Source organism: Ranitomeya variabilis, chromosome 5, assembly GCF_051348905.1.
Source record: "Ranitomeya variabilis isolate aRanVar5 chromosome 5, aRanVar5.hap1, whole genome shotgun sequence".
NCBI lineage: Eukaryota > Metazoa > Chordata > Amphibia > Anura > Dendrobatidae > Ranitomeya > Ranitomeya variabilis.
The window spans coordinates 258,480,840-258,501,994 of NC_135236.1; the positions used below are offsets into that span (position 1 = coordinate 258,480,840).

Below are 21,155 nucleotides of genomic sequence, written 5' to 3' on the forward strand. Positions count from 1 at the left end.
TCAAAACATAAGCAGTTATTATCCTCTATTTACACTGTGGTTAATGGGATTAGATCTTTGTTTTCTTATATACGGTAAATGATTTTACTGTGAGTACAAAGTACTATGGGCATAAGACATGTCACTTTGAAACAAACACTAGGTATAAAAAGAATCATAAGATATCATGCAGGCTATACCTTTTCCATAAGCATCAGGCTAAAAAGTTTGTGCTAAGTCAGCAGGAACAAAAAGACCCATATGGAGAAGCCACTGGGGCACAAAGCACAATAAGATATATTAAAGCAGTCCAGAGAGTGGTATCACCTGAAGTAAAAGTGGTGGCCTTGCACAACTAAAAAACTGAATATTGGCAGACCATCCAGAATGCCCCTTCATCCTGAAAGGGAATTCAGCTGGATGGCAGGATACCTGTCCTTGGAGCGATAAGCTTCCTTGATCAAAGACAAGTATCAGACTGATTTATTTTAATAGGTAAACTGGTTGTGTCCTGCCTTGATTGTGAAGATTCACAATATTGGCTGAACTACAGCATATCTGACAAATATAATACACTGCTCAAAAAAATAAAGGGAACACTTAAACAACAGAACATAATTCCAAGTAAATCAAACTTCTGTGAAATCAATCTGTCCATTTAGGAAGCAACACTGTTTGACAATCAATTTCACATGCTGTTGTGCAAATGGAATAGACAACAGATGGAAATTATTGGCAATAATCAAGACACACTCAATAAAGGAGTGGTTCTGCAGGTGGGGACCACAGACCACATCTAAGTACCAATGTTTTCTGGCTGATGTTTTGGTCACTTTTGAATGTTGATTGTACTTTCACACTCGTGGTAGCATGAGACGGACTCTACAACCCTCACAATTGGCTCAGGTAGTGCAGCTCATCCAGGATGGCACATCAATGCGAGCTGTGGCGAGATGGTTTGCTGTGTATGTCAGCGTAGTGTCCAGAGGTTGGAGGCGCTACCAGGAGACAGGCCAGTACACCAGGAGACGTGGAGGGGGCCATAGGAGGGCAACAACCCAGCAGGACCGCTACCTCAGCCTTTGTGCAAGGAACAGGAGGAGCACTGCCAAAGCCCTGCAAAATTACTTCCAGCAGGCCACAAATGTGCATGTGTCTGCACAAACGGTTAGAAACCGACTATGAGGATTGGCTGCAGATGGGGGTTGTGCTCACAGCCCAACACCTTGCAGGACGCTTGGCATTTGCCACAGAACACCAGGATTGGCAAATAAACAGCAGTACAAGAGCAGTTATTTCATTTTTGGCAATTCACCATGCGGTATAAGTGATAAGGCGGATTTATACTTCGGGTCGATGTAATTACAGTGATACCAGATTTCTATAGTTTTTGAGCTTTTGCTGCTATCACACAATAAAAATGCTTTTATTTTTTCTTAACAAATCTTTTTTTATTCATTTTCAAGTTTTTCATAACACAAAGCATTTATACAAAATACAACACAAATGTGGCTCCAAACAAAATAATAATTTTCACATCGCCTCCCCTACCCACCCCAATCATCACCTTTACCCTAAACCGAATTTCAACATGTGATCAACACGAAATTACCCGAGAAATAAAAATGCTTTTTCATAAAAATTAGAGGTTTTTCGTCGTATGAGGCCTTATTTTCTGCGGGACAAGTTGCAGATTTTTTGGGTACCATTTTGGGGTATATAACATTTTTTTATCACTTTTTGTTCAGATTTTTCAGACACAGAATAAACATAAATCAGCAATTCTGTTATTGTTTTCATTTTTTGCGCCGTTCACTGTGCGGTAAGGCCGGTTTCACATTTGCGTATCTGTGCGCACCTTGCGTACCTATCTTTAACATGGTGTACACAGGGACATGAGTTACCATCAATTCGCATGCGCACGCATGAGTCATTTCGCAGTGTTCGGCGAACGCAACATGCGTCAATTATGGGCAGTCATCCGAATGTGGATGATTGCGGATGGAGTGTGTCAAAACAAAGCATTACTGTCTATGGGAATGCATTGGTACGCAAGGACATGCGTACGCATGCGTTCCATGCGCTTGCGTACTTCGGACTGCCCATGTCCAGGAACTGTTTTGAGACATGTCCATGGAGACACAGCCTCCTGGAAATATCGAACGCATGCGCATAAACAGTACAAACGCAGGCAAAAACGCATACAAACGAATGCACAAGCAGCTTTTTTTTGCCATCAGGCGTAAGCTGATGCGGATAAAAAAAATGCTGCGTAAACATGAGTTTGCATGCGTTTTGGCATTAGTTTGCGCATTCAGACGATACGCTGCGCACAGAAATGCTAATGTGAACCTAGCCTAAAAGTGATGACTGATTTGTTTGGTACTATTACAGCAATACCAGATTTAAACTTTTGCTATTTGCTATTTTTACACACTAAAAACAATACTTTACAAAAATGAAATTGTTTTTGCATCGGATTATGCAGAGAGCTGCAATTTTTAGTTAGAGCCTGGATAAGGTGTAATCTTGCAGACTGAGCCCTCACGGGCAGGGTCCTCTCTCCTCCTGTACCAGTCATGACTTGTATTGTTTAAGATTACTGTATTTGTTTTTTATTATGTATACCCTTTTCACATGTAAAGCGCCATGGAATAAATGGCGCTATAATAATAATAATCCGAACATGCTCAGGAACTAACCAAGTGTCTTCGACGGGCTCAAAACATATGTTAGGGTATGTCTCCACGTTAAGGCTACGCGGCGTTATCGCCGGAGCGGCGAAGCCGCTCGGCGCTAAGCCCCGCCCCCTTAATGGGACACGATGGTGCCGGATGTGTACAGTACACATCCGGGATCATCGCACCCCTCGCCATAGGGCCCTGTGATATGCCTTGCGGGGACGCTGCGTCCCCGCAAGGTGTACGGACATGCTGCGTTCTGAAAAGACGCGCAGCATGTCCGGAGTCGCAGGGCCGCCGCGTGCGGGTTTCCACGCATAGTGGAGACGGGATTTCATAAAATCCCCTCCACTATGCTGGAACATCTGGACGCTGCTTGTTTGACGCTGCAGCGTCAAACAAGCAGCGTTTACGTACCGTGGAAACATACCCTTAGAGTTCCTGTGACTAGTTGGCAGCCACAACACTTGCAGGGGGATTGCCTGTTCGTTAGGTAGTCAATCCCTGCATGTGTTGCAGCTGTTGATCAGGTGCGAGACATGCAGGCACAGGGACCCAAACGTATTATTCGAGCACGCCGAAGACACTTTTAGAACCAGAGCAAGTTTGGATAACACCTTATCCGAGCATGTACGCTAATCAACAGTAAATTTTAAATTTTTTTGCCGAATGAGCTATATTAGGTCTTTTTTTTACGGGACGGTTTGGAGTTTTCATTTATACCATTTTTTTTTTTTTACATATGACTTAATTACTTTTTGAGTCAGTACAACATTTTTGGCGTTTTTTTTTTTTCACGGTGTTTGCCATACAGAAAAAGTGACGTGCCAGTTTTATAGAGCGGGTCGTTCCAGACGCGGCGAACCCAAATATGTGACTTTTTTTTTTGCTTATTTTTGTTTTATCACAAATGAGTGGCAAAATGGCTTTTCGTGATTAGTATACGCCTTTTTTTTACATTTTATTTTACTTTTTTACTTAGTCCCACTGTGGGACACGTATAATTTTTATTTTGCTCTCACACACTGCAGTACTCATGTACTACAGTGTATGAGAGTGTCAGTGTCTCACTGATACAGCCTGTGAGACACAGCTTATAGCTGGATCTCACAAGCCACAGTACCCTGGGGTCATCACATGACCTCAGGGTGCTATAGTAACCATCGGTACCCACAATTCTCTTTGCAGGGGGTCTGAAAGTTACAAAGGGGGTCTTGTAACTAATTAAATAGCACTATAGCGATTGACAGCTGTATTTAAGGGGATAATTGGCCCAAATCGGTTTCAAAACCAACTGGGGCCGATACGGTAATGTACAGCTGGCACTCGTGGGAATTGCACTATTCCCTTATTATTATGAGGGAATAAGGCTATGTGCGGATTTTGATGCGTTTCTGCAGCGTTTTTGGCAGCACGGATTCGCATCAAATCCATAGTGTAGTGCACAGCCAATGTTAGTCTATGTGAAATTGACATTTGTTGTGCACATGCTGCGGAAAAAATGCACGGAATCGCTGCTTTTTTTTCCGCATGTCAATTCTTTTGGCGGATCTGCAGCGTTTCTGCACCCATTGACTTCCGTTGAGTCAGGCCAATCCGCAGCAAACCCGCAGTTGTAAAAAAGATCTGCGGTTTACCTGCGGATGAAACACTGCAGATAGGGAGGAGGGAAGTGTGTGGCCGGAGTGTGGGCGGAGCTATGTGCGTGTATCGCTGTCTGCATGAATCTGTGTCTGTGTGCGGGTGTGTGTGTCCCTGTGTTGGTGTGTGTGTGTCGCTGTGTGTGTGCGCATGTCTGTTAGCAGCCATTGTCTAATGGGATTACTGCTCCCATCCGGCAATGAATGCTCAGTGACAGCATTGCCGATGATGGGAAAGTAGTCCCATCAGACAATGGCTGTGTTGAGTAGTAAAATAACACAAAAACATACAGAACATACAACTTACAACATACAGTACATATACATAACATAAAACACATAACAGAGTACATACTTACCAATCACCTAGTCCTGAAGCCCTCGATTCTCCTGTAATAAAAATAACATAATAAACCAACCTATACTTACCTTTCTGCCACAGTCCAGTTAATAACGAGTGTCCCACGACACTCTCCTGTGCAGAAAAGTGACATCGGGCAATATCAGCACTTTACAGGGGCCTCGCTATTAACTGAAAGCAGAGGTAATCCTCCGCGATGTATATCCTTCCGCCGCTGCCTGGAGAGAGGTCACTTAAGTTCATTTTCTCGCTGGCAACACTGAGAAAATTCCCACACAGCATTGCCATAAAGCGAGAGAATAAACTCAGGTAACCTCTTCAGCGATGCATTGCAGGAGCCATTATCTCCTGTCAGTGCATCGTGGGAGGCCTATAGAGCAGTGACATCACCCGATGTATATAGGGGAGATCGTCGTGGGACACTCGTTATTAATTGGACTGCGTCAGACCAGGGAGTATACGGTTGGTTTATTATTTTTTATTTTTTGCAGGTGATCGATGGTGGTTGTAAGCATGATGAAATTAAGAATATTAAATCACTTTTTTCTGGCTGTTTTTTTTTTTTTTTTTTTTTTTTTTTTTAACTCTTTCACTACTACAGGATTAGTAATGGTAGGTATCTTATTGACGCCTCTCCATTACTAACCGGGCTTGATGACACCTTACAATACAAAGGTGACATTAACCCCTTCCCGACCTTTGACGCATACGCTGCGTCATGAAAGTCGGTGCCTTCCCGACCTGTGACGCAGCGTATGCGTCATGGAAAGATCGCGCTCCTGCAGATCGGGTGAAAGGGTTAACTCCAATTTCACCCGATCTGCAGGAACAGGGGGAGTGGTGCTTCAGCCCAGGGGGGGTGGCTTCACCCCCTCGTGGCTACGATCGCTCTGATTGGCTGTTGAAAGTGAAACTGCCAATCAGAGCGATTTGTAATATTTCACCCCAAAAAACGGTGAAATATTACAATCCAGCCATGGCCGATGCTGCAATATCATCGGCCATGGCTGGAAAACCTAATCTGCCTCCCCCCCACCCCACCGATCGCCCCCCCAGTGCTCCGTTACGTGGCCGCCCCCCTAATTCGTCCTGTCCGCTCCTCCGTCCTCCGTCCTCCTGTCCGCTGCCCCCGTGCTCCGGTGCCCCCTCCCTGTGCTCCGGTCCCCCCCCCCCGTGATCCGATCACCCCCCCTTCATACTTACCGGGCCTCCCGGTGTCCGTCCGGCTTCTCCATGGGCGCCGCCATCTTCCAATATGGCGGGTGCATGCGCAGTGCGCCCGCTGAATCTGAGATTTGTTTCAGATGTATTTTGATCACTGCGATATAGCCTATCACAGTGATCAAAATAAAAAAAATAGTAAATGACCCCCCTTTATCACCCCCATAGGGACAATAATAAAAATAAATAAAATATATATTTTTTTTTTTTTTCTGCTAGGGTTAGGGTTAGAACTAGGGTTAGAATTAGGGTTAGAATTAGGGTTAGAATTAGGGGTAGGGGTAGGGTTAGGGCATGTGCACACAGTGCGGATTTGGCTGCGAATCCGCAGCGGATCCGCCGCGGATCCGCCGCGGATCCGCAGCGGATTGGCCGCGGATCCGCAGCGGATTGGCCGCTGCGAATTCGTAGCAGTTTTCCATCAGGTTTACAGTACCATGTACACCTATGGAAAACCAAATCCGCTGTGCCCATGGTGCGGAAAATACCGTGCGGAAACGCTGTGTATTTTCCGCAGCATGTCAATTTTGTGCGGATTCCGCAGCGTTTTACACCTGATTCCGCAGCGTTTTACACCTGTTCCTCAATAGGAATCCGCAGGTGAAATCCGCACAAAAAAACACTGGAAATCCGCTGTAAATCCGTAGGTAAAACGCAGTGCCTTTTACCTGCGGATTTTTCAAAAATGGTGCGGAAAAATCTCACACGAATCCGCAAAGTGGGCACATAGCCTTAGGGTTAGGGTTGGAATTAGAGTTAGGGTACCGTCTCACAGTGGCACTTTGATCGCTACGACGGTACGATCCGTGACGTTCCAGCGATATCCATACGATATCGCTGTGTCTGACACGCAGCAGCGATCAGGGACCCTGCTGAGAATCGTACGTCGTAGCAGATCGTTTGGAACTTTCTTTCGTCGCTGGATCTCCCGCTGTCATCGCTGGATCGTTGTGTGTGACAGCGATCCAGCGATGCGTTCACTTGTAACCAGGGTAAACATCGGGTTACTAAGCGCAGGGCCGCGCTTAGTAACCCGATGTTTACCCTGGTTACCCGGGACCTTGGCATCGTTGGTCGCTGGAGAGCGGTCTGTGTGACAGCTCCCCAGCGACCACACAATGACTTTCCAACGATCACGGCCAGGTCGTATCGCTGGTCGTGATCGTTGGTAAATCGTTTTGTGAGACGGTACCCTTAGGGTTGGAATTAGGGCTAGGGTTGGAAATAGGGTTAAGATTAGGCTTGTGGTTAGGGTTAAGGATAGGGTTAGGGTTGTGTTGGGGTTACAGTTGTGGGTAGGGTTGGGATTAGGGTTAGGATTAGGGTTGGATTTAGGGTTACGGGTGTGTTGGGGTTAGGGTTGTGGTTAGGGTTATGGCTACAGTTGGGATTAGGGTTAGGGGTGTGTTGGGGTTAGTGTTGAAGTTAGAATTGAGGGGTTCCCACTGTTTAGGCACATCAGGGGTCTCCAAACGCAACATGGCGCCACCATTGATTCCAGCCAATCTTGCGTTCAAAAAGTCAAATGGTGCGCCCTCCCTTCCAAGCCCCGACGTGCGCCCAAACAGTGGTTTATCCCCACATATGGGATACCAGCGTACTCAAGACAAACTGGGCAACAACTATTGGGGTCCAATTTCTCCTGTTACCCTTGCAAAAATAAAAAATTGCTTGCTAAAACATCTTTTTTGAGGAAAGAAAAATGATTTTTTATTTTCACGGCTCTGCGTTGTAAACTTCTGTGAAGCACTTGGGGGTTGAACGTGCTCACCACACATCTAGATAAGTTCCGTGGGGGGTCTAGTTTCCAAAATGGGGTCACTTGTGGGGGGTTTCTACTGTTTAGGCACATCAGGGGCTCTGCAAACGTAACATGATTCCCGCAGACCATTCCATCAAAGTCTTCATTCCAAATCGTCACTACTTCCCTTCCGAGCCCCGCCATGTGCCCAAACAGTGGTTTACCCCCACATATGGGGTATCAGCGTACTCAGGAGAAACTGGACAACAACTTTTGGGGTCAAATTTTTCCTGTTACCCTTGGGAAAATTAAAAAATACTGGGCTAAAAAAATATTTTTAAGGAAAGAAAACACATTTTTTATTTTCACGGCTCTGCGTTATAAACTTCTGTGAAGCACTTGGGGGTTCAAAGTGCTCACCACACATCTAGATAAGTTCCCTTGGGGGTCTAGTTTCCAAAGTGGGGTCAATTGTGGGGAGTTTCTACTGTTTAGGCACATCAGGGGCTCTGCAAACGCAACGTGACACCCGCAGAGCATTCCATTAAAGTCTGCATTTCAAAACGTCACTACTTCCCTTCCGCTCCCCGACGTGTGCCAAAACAGTGGTTTACCCCCACATATGGGGTATCAGCGTACTCAGGAGAAACTGCACAACAACTTTTGGGGTCCAATTTCTCCTGTTACCCTTGGGAAAATAAAAAAATTGTGGGTTAAAAAATCATTTTTGAGGAAAGAAAAATAATTTTTTTATTTTCATGGCTCTGCGTTATAAACTTCTGTGAAGCACTTGAGGGTTCAAAGTGCTCACCACACATCTAGATTAGTTCCTTGGGAGGTCTAGTTTCCAAAATGGGGTCACTTGTGCGGGAGCTCCAATGTTTAGGCACACAGGGGCTCTCCAAACGCGACATGGTGTCCGCTAATGATTGAAGCTAATTTTCCATTCAAAAAGCCAAATGGCGTGCCTTCCCTTCCGAGCCCTGCCGTGCACCCAAACAGTGGTTTACCCCCACATATGGGGTATCATCGTACTCAGGACAAACTGGACAACAACATTTGGGGTCCAATTTCTCCTATTATCCTTGGGAAAATAAAAAAACTCCGGGCTAAAAATCATTTTTGAGGAAAGAAAAATATTTTTTTATTTTCATGGCTCTGCGTTATAAACTTCTGTGAAGCACCTGGGGGTTTTAAGTGCTCACTATACATCTAGATTAGTTCCTTGGGGGGTCTAGTTTCCAAAATGGGGTCACTTGTAGGGGAACTCCAATGTTTAGGCACACAGGGGCTCTCCGAACGCAACATGGTGTCCACTAACGATTGGAGCTAATTTTCCATTCAAAAAGTCAAATGGCGCGCCTTCCAAACAAGCCTTGCCGTGCACCCAAACAGTGGTTTACCCCCACATATGAGGTATCGGCGTACTCAGGAGAAATTGCCCAACAAATTTTTGGATCCATTTTATCCTGTTGCCCAAGTGAAAATGAAAAAATTGAGGCTAAAAGAAATTTTGTGTGAAAAAAAAGTACTTTTTCATTTTTACGGATTAATTTGTGAAGCACCTGGGGGTTTAAAGTGCTCACTATGCTTCTAGATAAGTTCCTTGGGGGGTCTAGTTTCCAAAATGGGGTCACTTGTGGGGGAGCTCCAATGTTTAGGCACACGGGGGCTCTCCAAACGCGACATGGTGTCCGCTAAAGATTGGAGCCAATTTTTCATTCAAAAAGTCAAATGGCGCTCCTTCCCTTCCGAGCCCTGCCGTGCGCCCAAACAGTAGTTTACCCCCACATGAGGTATCAGCGTACTCAGGACAAATTGGACAACAACATTCGTGGTCCAGTTTCTCCTTTTACCCTTTGGAAAATAAAAAAATTGTTGCGAAAAGATCATTTTTGTGACTAAAAAGTTAAATGTTCATTTTTCCCCTCCTTGTTGCTTCTGCTGCTGTGAAACACCTGAAGGGTTAATAAACTTCTTGAATGTGGTTTTGAGCACCTTGAGGGGTGCAGTTTTTAGAATGGTGTCACTTTTGGGTATTTTCAGCCATATAGAACCCTCAAACTGACTTCAAATGTGAGGTGGTCCCTAAAAAAAATGGTTTTGTAAATTTTGTTGTAAAAATGAGAAATCACTGGTCAAATTTTAACCCTTATAACTTCCTAGCAAAAAAAAAATTTGTTTCCAAAATTGTGCTGATGTAAAGTAGACATGTGGGAAATGTTATTTATTAACTATTTTGTGTCACATAACTCTCTGGTTTAACAGAATAAAAATTCAAAATGTGAAAATTGCAAAATTTTCAAATTTTTCGCCAAATTTCCGTTTTTTTCACAAATAAACTCAGAAATTATCGACCTAAATTTACCACTAACATGAAGCCCAATATGTCACGAAAAAAACAATCTCAGAACCGCAAGGATCCGTTGAAGCGTTCCTGAGTTATTACCTCATAAAGGGACACTGGTCAGAATTGCAAAAAATGGCAAGGTCATTAAGGCCAAAATAGGCTGGGTCATGAAGGGGTTAACCCCTTATTACCCCATATGCCACCACTACAGGGCAGTGGGAAGAGGGAGGCTAAATGCTGGAATTGGTGCATCTTACAAATGCACAATTTCTGGGGTGGCTGGGAGCTGGTATTTGTAGCCAGGGGGGCCAATATTCATGGCCCCTCTCTAGGCTATGAATATCAGCCCGCAGCTGTCTGCATAGCCTTTCTGGCTATAAATTTTACAATTTACAATTTTTGGGGGGGGGGTTCCCCTATTTTAATATCCAGTAAAGGCTAAATATACAGCAGCTGCGGGCTGATATTCATAGCCTGGGAAGCTCCATGGGTATTAACCCCTTCCCAGGCTACAAATATCGGCCCCCAACTGCTGGCTTTCCCACTCTGGACTTGAAAATTGCGCGGGAGCCCACACAATTTTTTTCCATTTTTTAAAATTAAACAGATGTTGTGTCCAGGGTCACAATTGCGAGGAACTCGCACAAGTCTCGCACCTCAATACCCGGCACTGCCACTGGCACTTGGGACCGAAGCGTGCGGCTGCATATATTTCTATGTAGCTGAACGCTCTGGTCACAGTGTGTCAAGTGTGACCCCATCCAACGCAGAGAGTGTGTGTGTGTGTGTGTGTGTGTGTGTGTGTGTGTGTGTGTGTGTGTGTGTGTGTGTGTGTTTAAATTTTGTAGAAAAAAAATCAGATCACAAACATGGCACAAAACTAAAGTCATTTCAAATGGCAACTTTCTGGCTTTTTTTAACCAAGCATAGGGGAAAAATTATGGAATCACTCAATTCTGAGGAAAAATTACGGAATCACCCTGTAAATTTTCATACTCAAAAATAACACCTGCCTCAAATTAGATCTGCTTGTTAGTCTGCATCTAAAAAGGAGTGATCACACCTTGGAGAGCTGTTATTATTATTATTTATTTATATAGCACCATTAATTCCATGGTGCTGTACATGTGAAAAGGGGTTACATACAGGGTTATAGATATCGTTAACAGTTAACAAATTTACAGTGACAGACTGGTGCAGAGGGGAGAGGACCCTGTCCTTGCGGACTTACATTCTTCGGGATAATGGGGAAGAGACAGGAGGTCGGTGTGCTGCAGCAATGGTGGTGAGGCGGCAGCTCGGGTGGTTGGTGAGGCAGCAGCTCAGGTGGTTGGTGAGGCGGCAGCTCTGGCAGTGGCGACGCGGGGGCTTGGGTGGTTGGTGACGTGGCGGCAGCTCGGGTGGTTGGAGACGTGGCGGTAGCTTGGGTGGTTGGTGAGGCGGCAGCTCGGGTGGTTGGTGATGCGGCAGAATGGTTATTGCAGGCTGTAGGCTTTCCTGAAGAGATGGGTTTTCAGGTTCCGTCTGAAGGATCCGAGGGTGGTGGATAATCGGACGTGTTGAGACGTGGGATTCCAGAGGATGGGGGATATTCGGGAGAAATCTTGGAGAAATCTTGGGGCAAAAGCTGTTGCACCAAGCTCTGAATTATGGCTCCAACACGAGAGATGTCAATTGAAACAAAGGAGAGGATTATCAATCTCTTAAAAGAGGGTAAATCACACAATGTTGCAAAAGATGATGGTTGTTCACAGTCAGCTGTGTCTAAAATCTGGACCAAATACAAACAGCATGGGAAGGTTGTTAAAGGCAAACATACTGGTAGACCAAGGAAGACATCAAAGCATCAAGACCGGAAACTTCAAGCAATACGTCTCCAAAAACAGGAAATTCACAACAAAACAAATGTGGAACGAATGGGTAGAAACTGGAGTCCAACATATGTCACCGAACTGTAAGAAACCGCCTAAAGGAAATGAGATTTACATACAGAAAAGCTAATCGAAAGCCATCATTAACACCTAAACAGAAAAAAACAAGGTTAAAATGGGCTAAGGAAAAGCAATCGTGGACTGTGGATGACTGGATGAAAGTCATATTCAGTGATGAATCGCGAATCTGCATTGGGCTAGGTGATGATGCTGGAACTCATTTGGTGCCGTTCCAATGAGATTAATAAAGATGACTGAAGAGAACATGCAAATTTCCATAGTCATTGATGATGTGGGGCTGCATGTCAGGTAAAGGCACTTGGGAGATAGCTGTCATTACATCTTGAATAAATGCACAAGTTTATGTTGATATTTTGGACACTTTTCTTATCCCATCAATTGAAAGGATGTTTGGGGATGATGAAATCATTTTTCAAGATGATAATGTATCCTGTCAGAGCAAAAATTGTGAAAACATTCCTTGAAAGAAGACACATAAGGTCAATGTCATGGACCGCAAATAGTCTGGATCTCAATCCAATTGAAAATCTTTGGTGGAAGTTGAAGAAAATGGTCCATGACAAGGCTCCAACCTGCAAAGCTGATCTGGCAACAGCAATCAGAGAAAGTTGGAGCAGGATTGATGAAGAGTACTGTTTGGCACTCATTAAGTCCATGCCTCAGAGACTGCAAGCTGTTATAAAAGCCAGAGGTGGTGCAACAAAATGCTAGTGATGTTTTGGAGTGTTTTTTTGTTTCTGTTTTTCATGATTCCATATTTTTTTCCTCAGAATTGAGTGATTCCACAATTTTTCCCCTATGCTTGGTTAAAAAAGTATACATTACTGACTACGGCTTCTTTCACACTAGCGTCTGGCTCGGTCCGTCGCAGTGCGTCGGGCCGAGGTCCCTGACGCTAGCGTTGTCTCCGCCGCACAACGGGGGCAGCGGATGCATTTTTCCAGCGCATCCGCTGCCCCATTGTGAGGTGCGGGGAAGTGCGTGGAGGTGGGGGCGGAGTTCCGGCCGCGCATGTGCGGTCGGAAAAAGCGGACCATCGGGAGCAAAAAACGTTACATGTAACGTTTTTTGCTCCCGACTGTCCGCCACAACACGGCGCAACCGTCGTACGACGGTTGCGACGTGTGTCAATGCGTCGCTAATGTTAGTCAATGCAGAAAAAACGCATCCTGCAAGCACTTTTGCAGGATGCGTTTTTTCGGCAAAACGGCGCATTTGCGACGTATTGCAGTTAACGCTAGTGTGAAAGTAGCCTACCACATTTTTTGTTCTTGATTTCTTTTAGTGTTTCTTAAAGTCAGAAAATTGCCATTTGAAATGACTTTAGTTTTGTGCCATGTCTGATCTGCTTTTTTTCTACAAAATTAAACAACTGAATGAACATCCTCCAATGCCGGTGATTCCATAATTTTTTGCCAGGGGTTGTAGATATATAGGTAGATAGATGGATAGATATATAGATAGAAAGACAGATATATCTATAGATACATAGATGATCTATTATCTATCTATAGAGCTATCTATCTTTCTGTGTGTGTAAACATTACTCTTCAATGGAGTATATAAATGACGCGGTTGAACAAGAAATGACATCATAAATATTTTTTTTTTGCTCAATAATAGATATTTAGCTTTCAAAAACGTATACAAATCTGCATGAAAAAAACGCATCAACTCCGCACCTGTGTTTTCTGGCAAGAGAGGAAGAATCTGCACAGAAAATTCCACAGTTAAATCTGCAACATGTGCACATACCTTAAAGTCCCTTAGCGACGAAAGTTTTCATGTATATTGGCGGTCGTTAAGGGGTTATGACTGGCGTTGCATACACCGATCTTTATGTGGGTTTTTTAGGAATAAAATACGGCAAATTTGTTAAGAGGCGCATGCCACTTAATGAATATGGCGCATATTTTCAGTAATAAGTGACTCTGCACCTCGCCAGAAATGTTACTGTTAAATGCCGCCACTTTAGATTAATTTGACACTGGCATACTCTGTCCCACCCTGGCTCTGCCCATTTTGGCACAGCTGCCATAAATTGGTGTGAAAACACCAAATGTCACAAAACTATTCTGTAACTGGACATTGTACAAAAATGTTACAACTTTCCACAGTGCTTTACAGCAGTTTTGTGGCATAAACGCTTTAACCCCTTAACGACCGCCGATACGCCTTTTAACGGCGGCCGCTAAGGGTACTTAAACCACAGCGCCGTTAATTAACGGCGCTGTGGAAAAAGTGAATAGCGCCCCCCAGAGTCGGATTTTCTCTGGGGTCTCGGTTGCCGAGGGTAGCCGAGACCCCAGAGAACATGATTCGGGGGGGGTTTTACCGACCCCCGAGTTGCGATCGCCGGTAATGAACCGTTTACCGGCGGTCGCAACAAAAAAAAAAAAACGCGATTTGCCGTTTAATTTCTCAGAGAAATGTGGTCCCCGATGGCCCCCAATAGCCCCCCGATACTTACCTACCTCCCCCGGTGCTCCTCGTGGCTCCCGATGGGCGCCGCCATCTTTTTTCCGGGAAAAAATGGCGGGCGCACGCGCAGTGCGCCCGCCGCCCGGCACCCGGAAGATCTTTGGGGTCTCGGCTGCCGGGGGTAGCCGAGACCCCAAAGAACATGATCGGGGTCGGTTTGCACCGACCCCTGTTTTGCGATCGCCGGTAATTAACAGTTTACCGGCGACCGCAAAAAAAAAAAAAAAAAAGCGATCGATCTGTAATTCTCTGTCCTCTGATGTGATCGCACATCAGAGGACAGAGAAATAGGGGGATTCGGGGACCCCAACATACTCACCCGGTGTCCCTGGGTCCTCTTCTGTCTTCTCCTGCCAGCCGGCTTTTTCATCATGGCGGGCGCATGCGCAGTGCGCCCGCCATCTGCTGCCATCTGCCGGCCGGCAGGAGAAGACGAGTTGGGGCTAAAATTAGGGTTAGGGTTAGGGCTAGGGTTAGGGCTAGGCTACTTTCACACTAGCGTTTTTTGGCTTCCGTCGCAATGCGTCGTTGGAGAAAAAACGCATCCTGCAAAAGTGCTTGCAGGATGCGTTTTTTCTCCATTGGCTTGCATTAGCGACGCATTGCGACCGATTGCCACATGTCGCATCCGTCGTGCGACGGATGCGTTGTGCTTTGGCGGACCGTCGGCACAAAAAAAGCTACATGTAACTTTTTTGTGCGACGTGTCCGCCATTTCCGACCACGCATGCGTGGCCGGAACTCCGCCCCCGCCTCCCCGCACCTCACAATGGGGCAGCGGATGCGTTGAAAAAACAGCATCTGCTGCACCCGTTGTGCGGCGCTTACAACGCTAGCGTTGGCACGTCGGCCCGACACACTGCGATGGGCCGAGTACGACGCTAGTGTGAAAGTAGCCTTAGGCTTCTTTCACACTTGCGTCGGTACGGGGCGGTCGCAATGCGTCGGCCCGACGTACCGACGCACGTTGTGAAAATTGTGCACAACGTGGGCAGCGGATGCAGTTTTTCAACGCATCTGCTGCCCAGTCTATGTCCTGGGGAGGAGGGGGCAGAGTTACGGCCACGCATGCGTGGAAATGGCGGACGCGACGTACAAAAAAAAGGTTACATTGAACTTTTTTTGTGACGACGGGGGCTAAAGTTAGGGTTAGAGTTGGGATTAGGGTTAGGGTTTGGATTAGGGTTGGGATTAGTGTTACGTTTGGGATTAGGGTTGGGATTAGGGTTAGGGTTGGGATTAGGGTTAGGGGTGTGTTGAATTTAGGGTTTTGATTAGGGTTATGGTTAGGGTTGAGATTAGGGCTGTTTTGGGGTTAGGGTTGTGATTAGGATTATGGATCGGATTGAGATTAGGGTTAGGGGTGTGTTGGAGTTAGGGTTGGAGTTATAATTTGGGGGTTTCCACTGTTTAGGTACATCAGGGGGTCTCCAAACACGACAGCCAATTTTGCGCTAAAAAAGTCAAATGGTGCTCCCTTCCTTCTGAGCTCTGCCGTGCGCCCAAACAGTGGTTTACTCCCACATATGGGGCATCAGCGTACTCGGGATAAATTGGACAACAACTTTTGTGATCCAATTTCTCCTGTTACCCTTGTGAAAATAAAAACTTGGGGGCTAAAAATCTTTTTTGTGGGAAAAAAAAATATTTTTTTATTTTCGCTACTCTGCATTATAAACTTCTGTGAAGCACTTGAGCATTCAAAGTTCTCACCACATATCTAGATAAGTTCCTTAGGGGGTCTAGTTTCCAAAATTTGGTCACTTTTGGGGGGTTTCTACTGTTTAGGTACATCAGGGGCTCTGCAAACACAACATAACACCCACAGACAATTCTATCAAAGTCTGAATTCCAAAATGGCGCTCCTTCTCTTCCGAGCTCTGCCGTGTGCCAAAACAGTGGTTTACCCCCACATATGGGGTACCAGCATACTCAGGACAAATTGGACAACAACTTTTGGGGTCCAATTTCTCTTGTTACCCTTGTGAAAATAAAAACTTGGGGGCTAAAAAATCTTTATTGTTAAAAAAAATATATTTTTTATTTTCACGACTCTGCATTATAAACTTCTGTGATGCACTTGGGCATTCAAAGTTCTCACTACACATCTAGATAAGTTCCTTGGGGGGTCTAGTTTCCAAAATGGGGTCACTTTTGGGGGGTTTCTACTGTTTAGGCACATCAGGGGCTCTCCAAACGCGACATGGCGTCCGATCTCAATTCCAGTCAATTTTGCATTGAAAAGTCAAATGGCGCTCCTTTGCTTCCGAGCTCAGCCATGCGCCCAAACAGTGGTTTACCCCCACATATGGGGTGTCGGCGTACTCAAGACAAATTGTACAACAACTTCTGGGGTCCATTTTCTCCTGTTACCCTTGGTAAAATAAAAATTTGGAGGCAAAAAGATCATTTTTGTAGAAAAAATTTGATTTTTTTATTTTCACGGCTCTACGTTATAAACTTCTGTGAAGCACCTGGGGGTTTAAAGTGCTCACCACACATCTAGATAAGTTCCTTAAGGGGTCTAGTTTCCAAAATGGTGTCATTTGTGGGGGGTCTCCACTGTTTAGGCACATCAGCGGCTCTCCAAACGTGACATGGCGTCCGATCTCAATTCCAGCCAATTCTACATTGAAAAAGTAAAACGACACTCCTTCTCTTCCAAGCTCTGCGGTGCGCCCAAACAGTGGTTTAACCCCACATATGGGGTATCGACGTACTCAGGAGAAATTGCACAACAACTTTTGTCGTCTAATTTCTCCTGTTACCCTTGTGAAAATAAAAATTTGGGGGCAAAAAGATCATTTTTGTAGAAAAAATGTGATTTTTTATTTTCACGGCTCTACGTTATAAACTTCTGTGAAGCACTTGGGGGTTCAAAGTGCTCACCACACATCTAGATAAGTTCCTTAAGGGGTCTAGTTTCCAAAATGGTGTCACTTGTGGGGGGTTTCCACTGTTTAGGCACATTAGGGGCTCTCCAAACGCGACATGGCATCCGATCTCAATTCCAGCCAATTCTGCATTGAAACAGTCAAACGGTGCTCCTTCACTTCCAAGCTCTGCGGTGCGCCCAAACAGTGGTTTACCTCCACATATGGGGTATCGGCGTACTCAGGAAAAATTGCACAACAAAATTTGTGGTTAAATTTCTGTTTTTACACTTGTGAAAATTAAAAAAAATGGTTCTGAAGTAAAATGTTTGCAAAAAAAGTTAAATGTTCATTTTTTTCTTCCACATTGTTTCAGTTCCTGTGAAGTACGTAAAGGGTTAATAAACTTCTTGAATGTGGTTTTGAGCAGCTTGAGGAGTGCAGTTTTTAGAATGGTGTCACACTTGGTTATTTTCTATCATATAGACCCCTCAAAATGACTTCAAAGGTGATGTGGTCCCTAAAAAAAACATGGTGTTGTAAAAATGAGAAATTGCTGGTCAACTTTTAACCCTTATAACTCCCAAACAAAAAAAAAAATTGTTTCCAAAATTGTGCTGATGTAAAGTAGACATGTGGGAAATGTTATTTATGAACTATTTTTTGTGACATTTCTCTCTGATTTAAGGGCATAAAAATACAAAGTTTGAAAATTGCTAAATTTTAAAAATTTTCGCCATATTTCCATTTTTTTCATAAATGATCGCAATTAATATCGAAGGAATGTTACCACTAACTTGAAGTACAATATGTCACGAAAAAACAATCTCAGAATCAGCGGGATCCGATAAAGTGTTCCAGAGTTATAACCTCTTAAAGTGACAGTGGTCAGAATTGTAAAAATTGGCTCGGTCATTAAGTACCAAATTGGCTCTGTCACTAAGGGGTTAATGTATGAGCCCCAATGGCTTCTGAAAGACAAACAAAAACAGACAAAAAACAACAACACACAGCTGTGGTGTGAAAGGGTTAAACATATTTATCAGCTTGTATCTGGCACAATAATGGGAGGTGTATTCCTCAGTGATTGTGCTGGCTTATTAGTACTGTATAGGTATACATTGGTGACTTGTGCCTCAGTGTGCTGCTGTCCACCACATACATTAGGACCAGTCCCCACAGTCCCATAACTCCTCTCCTCACCTGTGTTTGCTTCCCTTCTTTATCACTAGGATTTCCAACTCGTCCATACTTTATCACCGACCAGCGTTCTCCTTGTTCTGTCACGCTGAGGTGAAAAAGTGACGGGTCGTCCGTACTCAGAGAGCTGCCGGCTCCTGCGGCCTCAGCCATTATTTATACCGCAAAGGCGGGAAATTCACTGAAGCCTCACATAGATGGGAGAGCACAGAGAGCTCCCCCTACTGGTGGAATGCTGCATAGATGCTGTGTTTGGAAGGCTGGACGACGGCAGCAGAGCTGAGGTAAATCACTTGACGGATTGGTACGCAGTATCACTCGTTTCTCATTCACTCACTTCAGTGCCCATATGATGCTCATTGATGGGAGTGCAGCTGATGTTTTTGAGGGCGTTTCTACGGTCAGGAATGGCTCAGTATTTGTTCAGGATTTGACGCAGGTAAAATTTGCATCTGAGGTCACTGGCAGTCACCTGCATTTTTGATGCGCTTTTTACATGCGTTTTTGATGTGTTTTTCAGCATGCGTTTTTGATGCATTTTTTCATTGCATCCGTTTTTTTGTCACTTTAAATAAAGCTAATTGAAAATTGGCTTCTGGGAAGGAAAAAAAAGTGGTTTCCTGTTTGCAGATATATTGTGGTATGTTCCCACGGTCAGTAATTGCTGCGGGTTGGATGCTGCATACATCTGCGTTTTTCATGCTTTTTTATGTGGATTTGTGTGTGTTTTTGTAAGCTAAATGAAGATATACAAAAAAAAAAATTATTGTGATGTAATTTCCTTGTCCAACTTTTTCTTTTACATACTCCATTGAAGGATAATGTTTGCGCAGATCTATAATATAACGCTGGGAGCGTCACTCTGTCCGAAGCCTTTATAGACTGCGCAAGCGCCGGCGCAGTCTGGACCCCACAGAGTGACGCTCCCAGGAGATCGCGGTGTGCGTAAGCACTGAACGCACACCGCGATCTCCAACGGAGAAGCAGGGACGAGCCAGGAGGCGGAGGGTGAGTATATTTACCTGTCCCGTTCCACTGCTGCGCGCTGCTCCATCCTCCACCTGCAACGTTCAGTTCAGAGGGCGCGATGACGCGCTTAATGCGCGCCGCCCTCTGACTGAACAGTCACAGGCAGAGGACCCTGGAAGACAGAGAGGCGTGCAGCAGTGGAACGGGGACAGGTAAATATAGCAAGTGCCGGGGGCCTGAGCTAGCGGCGACTCCGGCACCTGACCCCCACAGTGCGCCGGTGTCCCCGCCTGCTCAGGCCCCCAGCACTCGGCGCCCAGCACAGCCGCCCGCACTCTCAGCACCACCCCGCACAGCCGCCCGCACTCACCACCGCCACGCACAGCCGCCCGCACTCACCACCGCCACGCACAGCCGCCCGCACTCTCAGCACCACCACGCACAGCCGCCCGCACTCTCAGCACCACCACGCACAGCCGCCCGCACTCACCACCGCCACGCACAGCCGCCCGCACTCTCAGCACCGCCACGCATAGCCGCCCGCACTCACCACCGCCACGCACAGCCGCCCACACTCACCACCGCCACGCACAGCCGCCCGCACTCAGCATCGCCACGCACAGCCGCCCGCACTCTCAGCACCTCCACGCACAACCGCCCGCACTCTCAGCACCACCACGCACAGCCGCCCGCACTCACCACCGCCACGCACAGCCGCCTGCACTCACCACCGCCACGCACAGCCGCCCGCACTCAGCACCGCCACGCACAGCCGCTCGCACTCAGCACCGCCACACACAGCCGCCCGCACTCTCACCACCGCCACGCACAGCCGCCCGCACTCAGCACCGCCACGCACAGCCGCCCGCACTCAGCACCGCCACGCACAGCCGCCCGCACTCAGCACCGCCACGCACAGCCGCCCGCACTCAGCACAGCCTCCCGCACTCAGCACAGCCGCCCACACTCAGCACAGCCACCCGCACTCAGCACAGCCACCCGCACTCAGCACAGCTGCCGGCACTCAGCACAGCCGCTGGCACTCAGCACAGCCACGCACAGCCGCCCGCACTCAGCACCGCCACGCACAGCCGCCCGCACTCAGCACCGCCACGCACAGCCGCCCGTACTCAGCACCGCCACGCACAGTGGCCCGCACTCAGCACAGCCTCCCGCACTCAGCACAGCCACCCGCACTCAGCACATCCGCCCGCACTCAGCACAGCTGCCGGCACTCAGCACAGCCGCCGGCACTCAGCACAGCCGCCCGCACTCAGCACAGCCACGCACAGCCGCCCGCACCCAGCACAGCCGCCCGCACTCGGCACCTTCAAGCACAGCCGCCCACACTCAGCACCGCCACGCTCAGCCGCCCGCACTCAGCACCGCCACGCACAGCCACCCGCACTCAGCACCGCCACGCACAGCCGCCCGCACTCAGCACCGCCACGCACAGCCGCCCGCACTCAGCACCGCCACGCACAGCCGCCCGCACTCAGCACCGCCACGCACAGCCGCCCGCACTCAGCACAGCCACGCACAGCCGCCCGCACTCTCAGCACCGCCACGCATAGCCGCCCGCACTCACCACCGCTACGCACAGCCGCCCACACTCACCACCGCCACGCACAGCCGCCCGCACTCAGCATCGCCACGCACAGCCGCCCGCACTCTCAGCACCTCCACGCACAACCGCCCGCACTCTCA

At 46.8% G+C, this 21,155-nt stretch overlaps 1 protein-coding gene across 2 annotated transcripts in view; it reads right to left on the reverse strand.

The window, feature by feature from the left end:
- REC114 (REC114 meiotic recombination protein) overlaps positions 1-18,912 on the reverse strand; it is a 425,181-nt gene extending 406,269 nt beyond the window's left edge. For both annotated transcript variants that reach the window (XR_013215688.1, XM_077264121.1), the window contains exon 1: positions 18,483-18,912. Coding sequence is in view for 1 of the 2 variants with exons in the window: in XM_077264121.1 (XP_077120236.1) it covers positions 18,483-18,632 (150 nt within the window). In the remaining variant the exon portion in view is untranslated. The remainder of the gene's footprint in view (positions 1-18,482) is intronic.
- Positions 18,913-21,155: the final 2,243 nt, after the last annotated feature.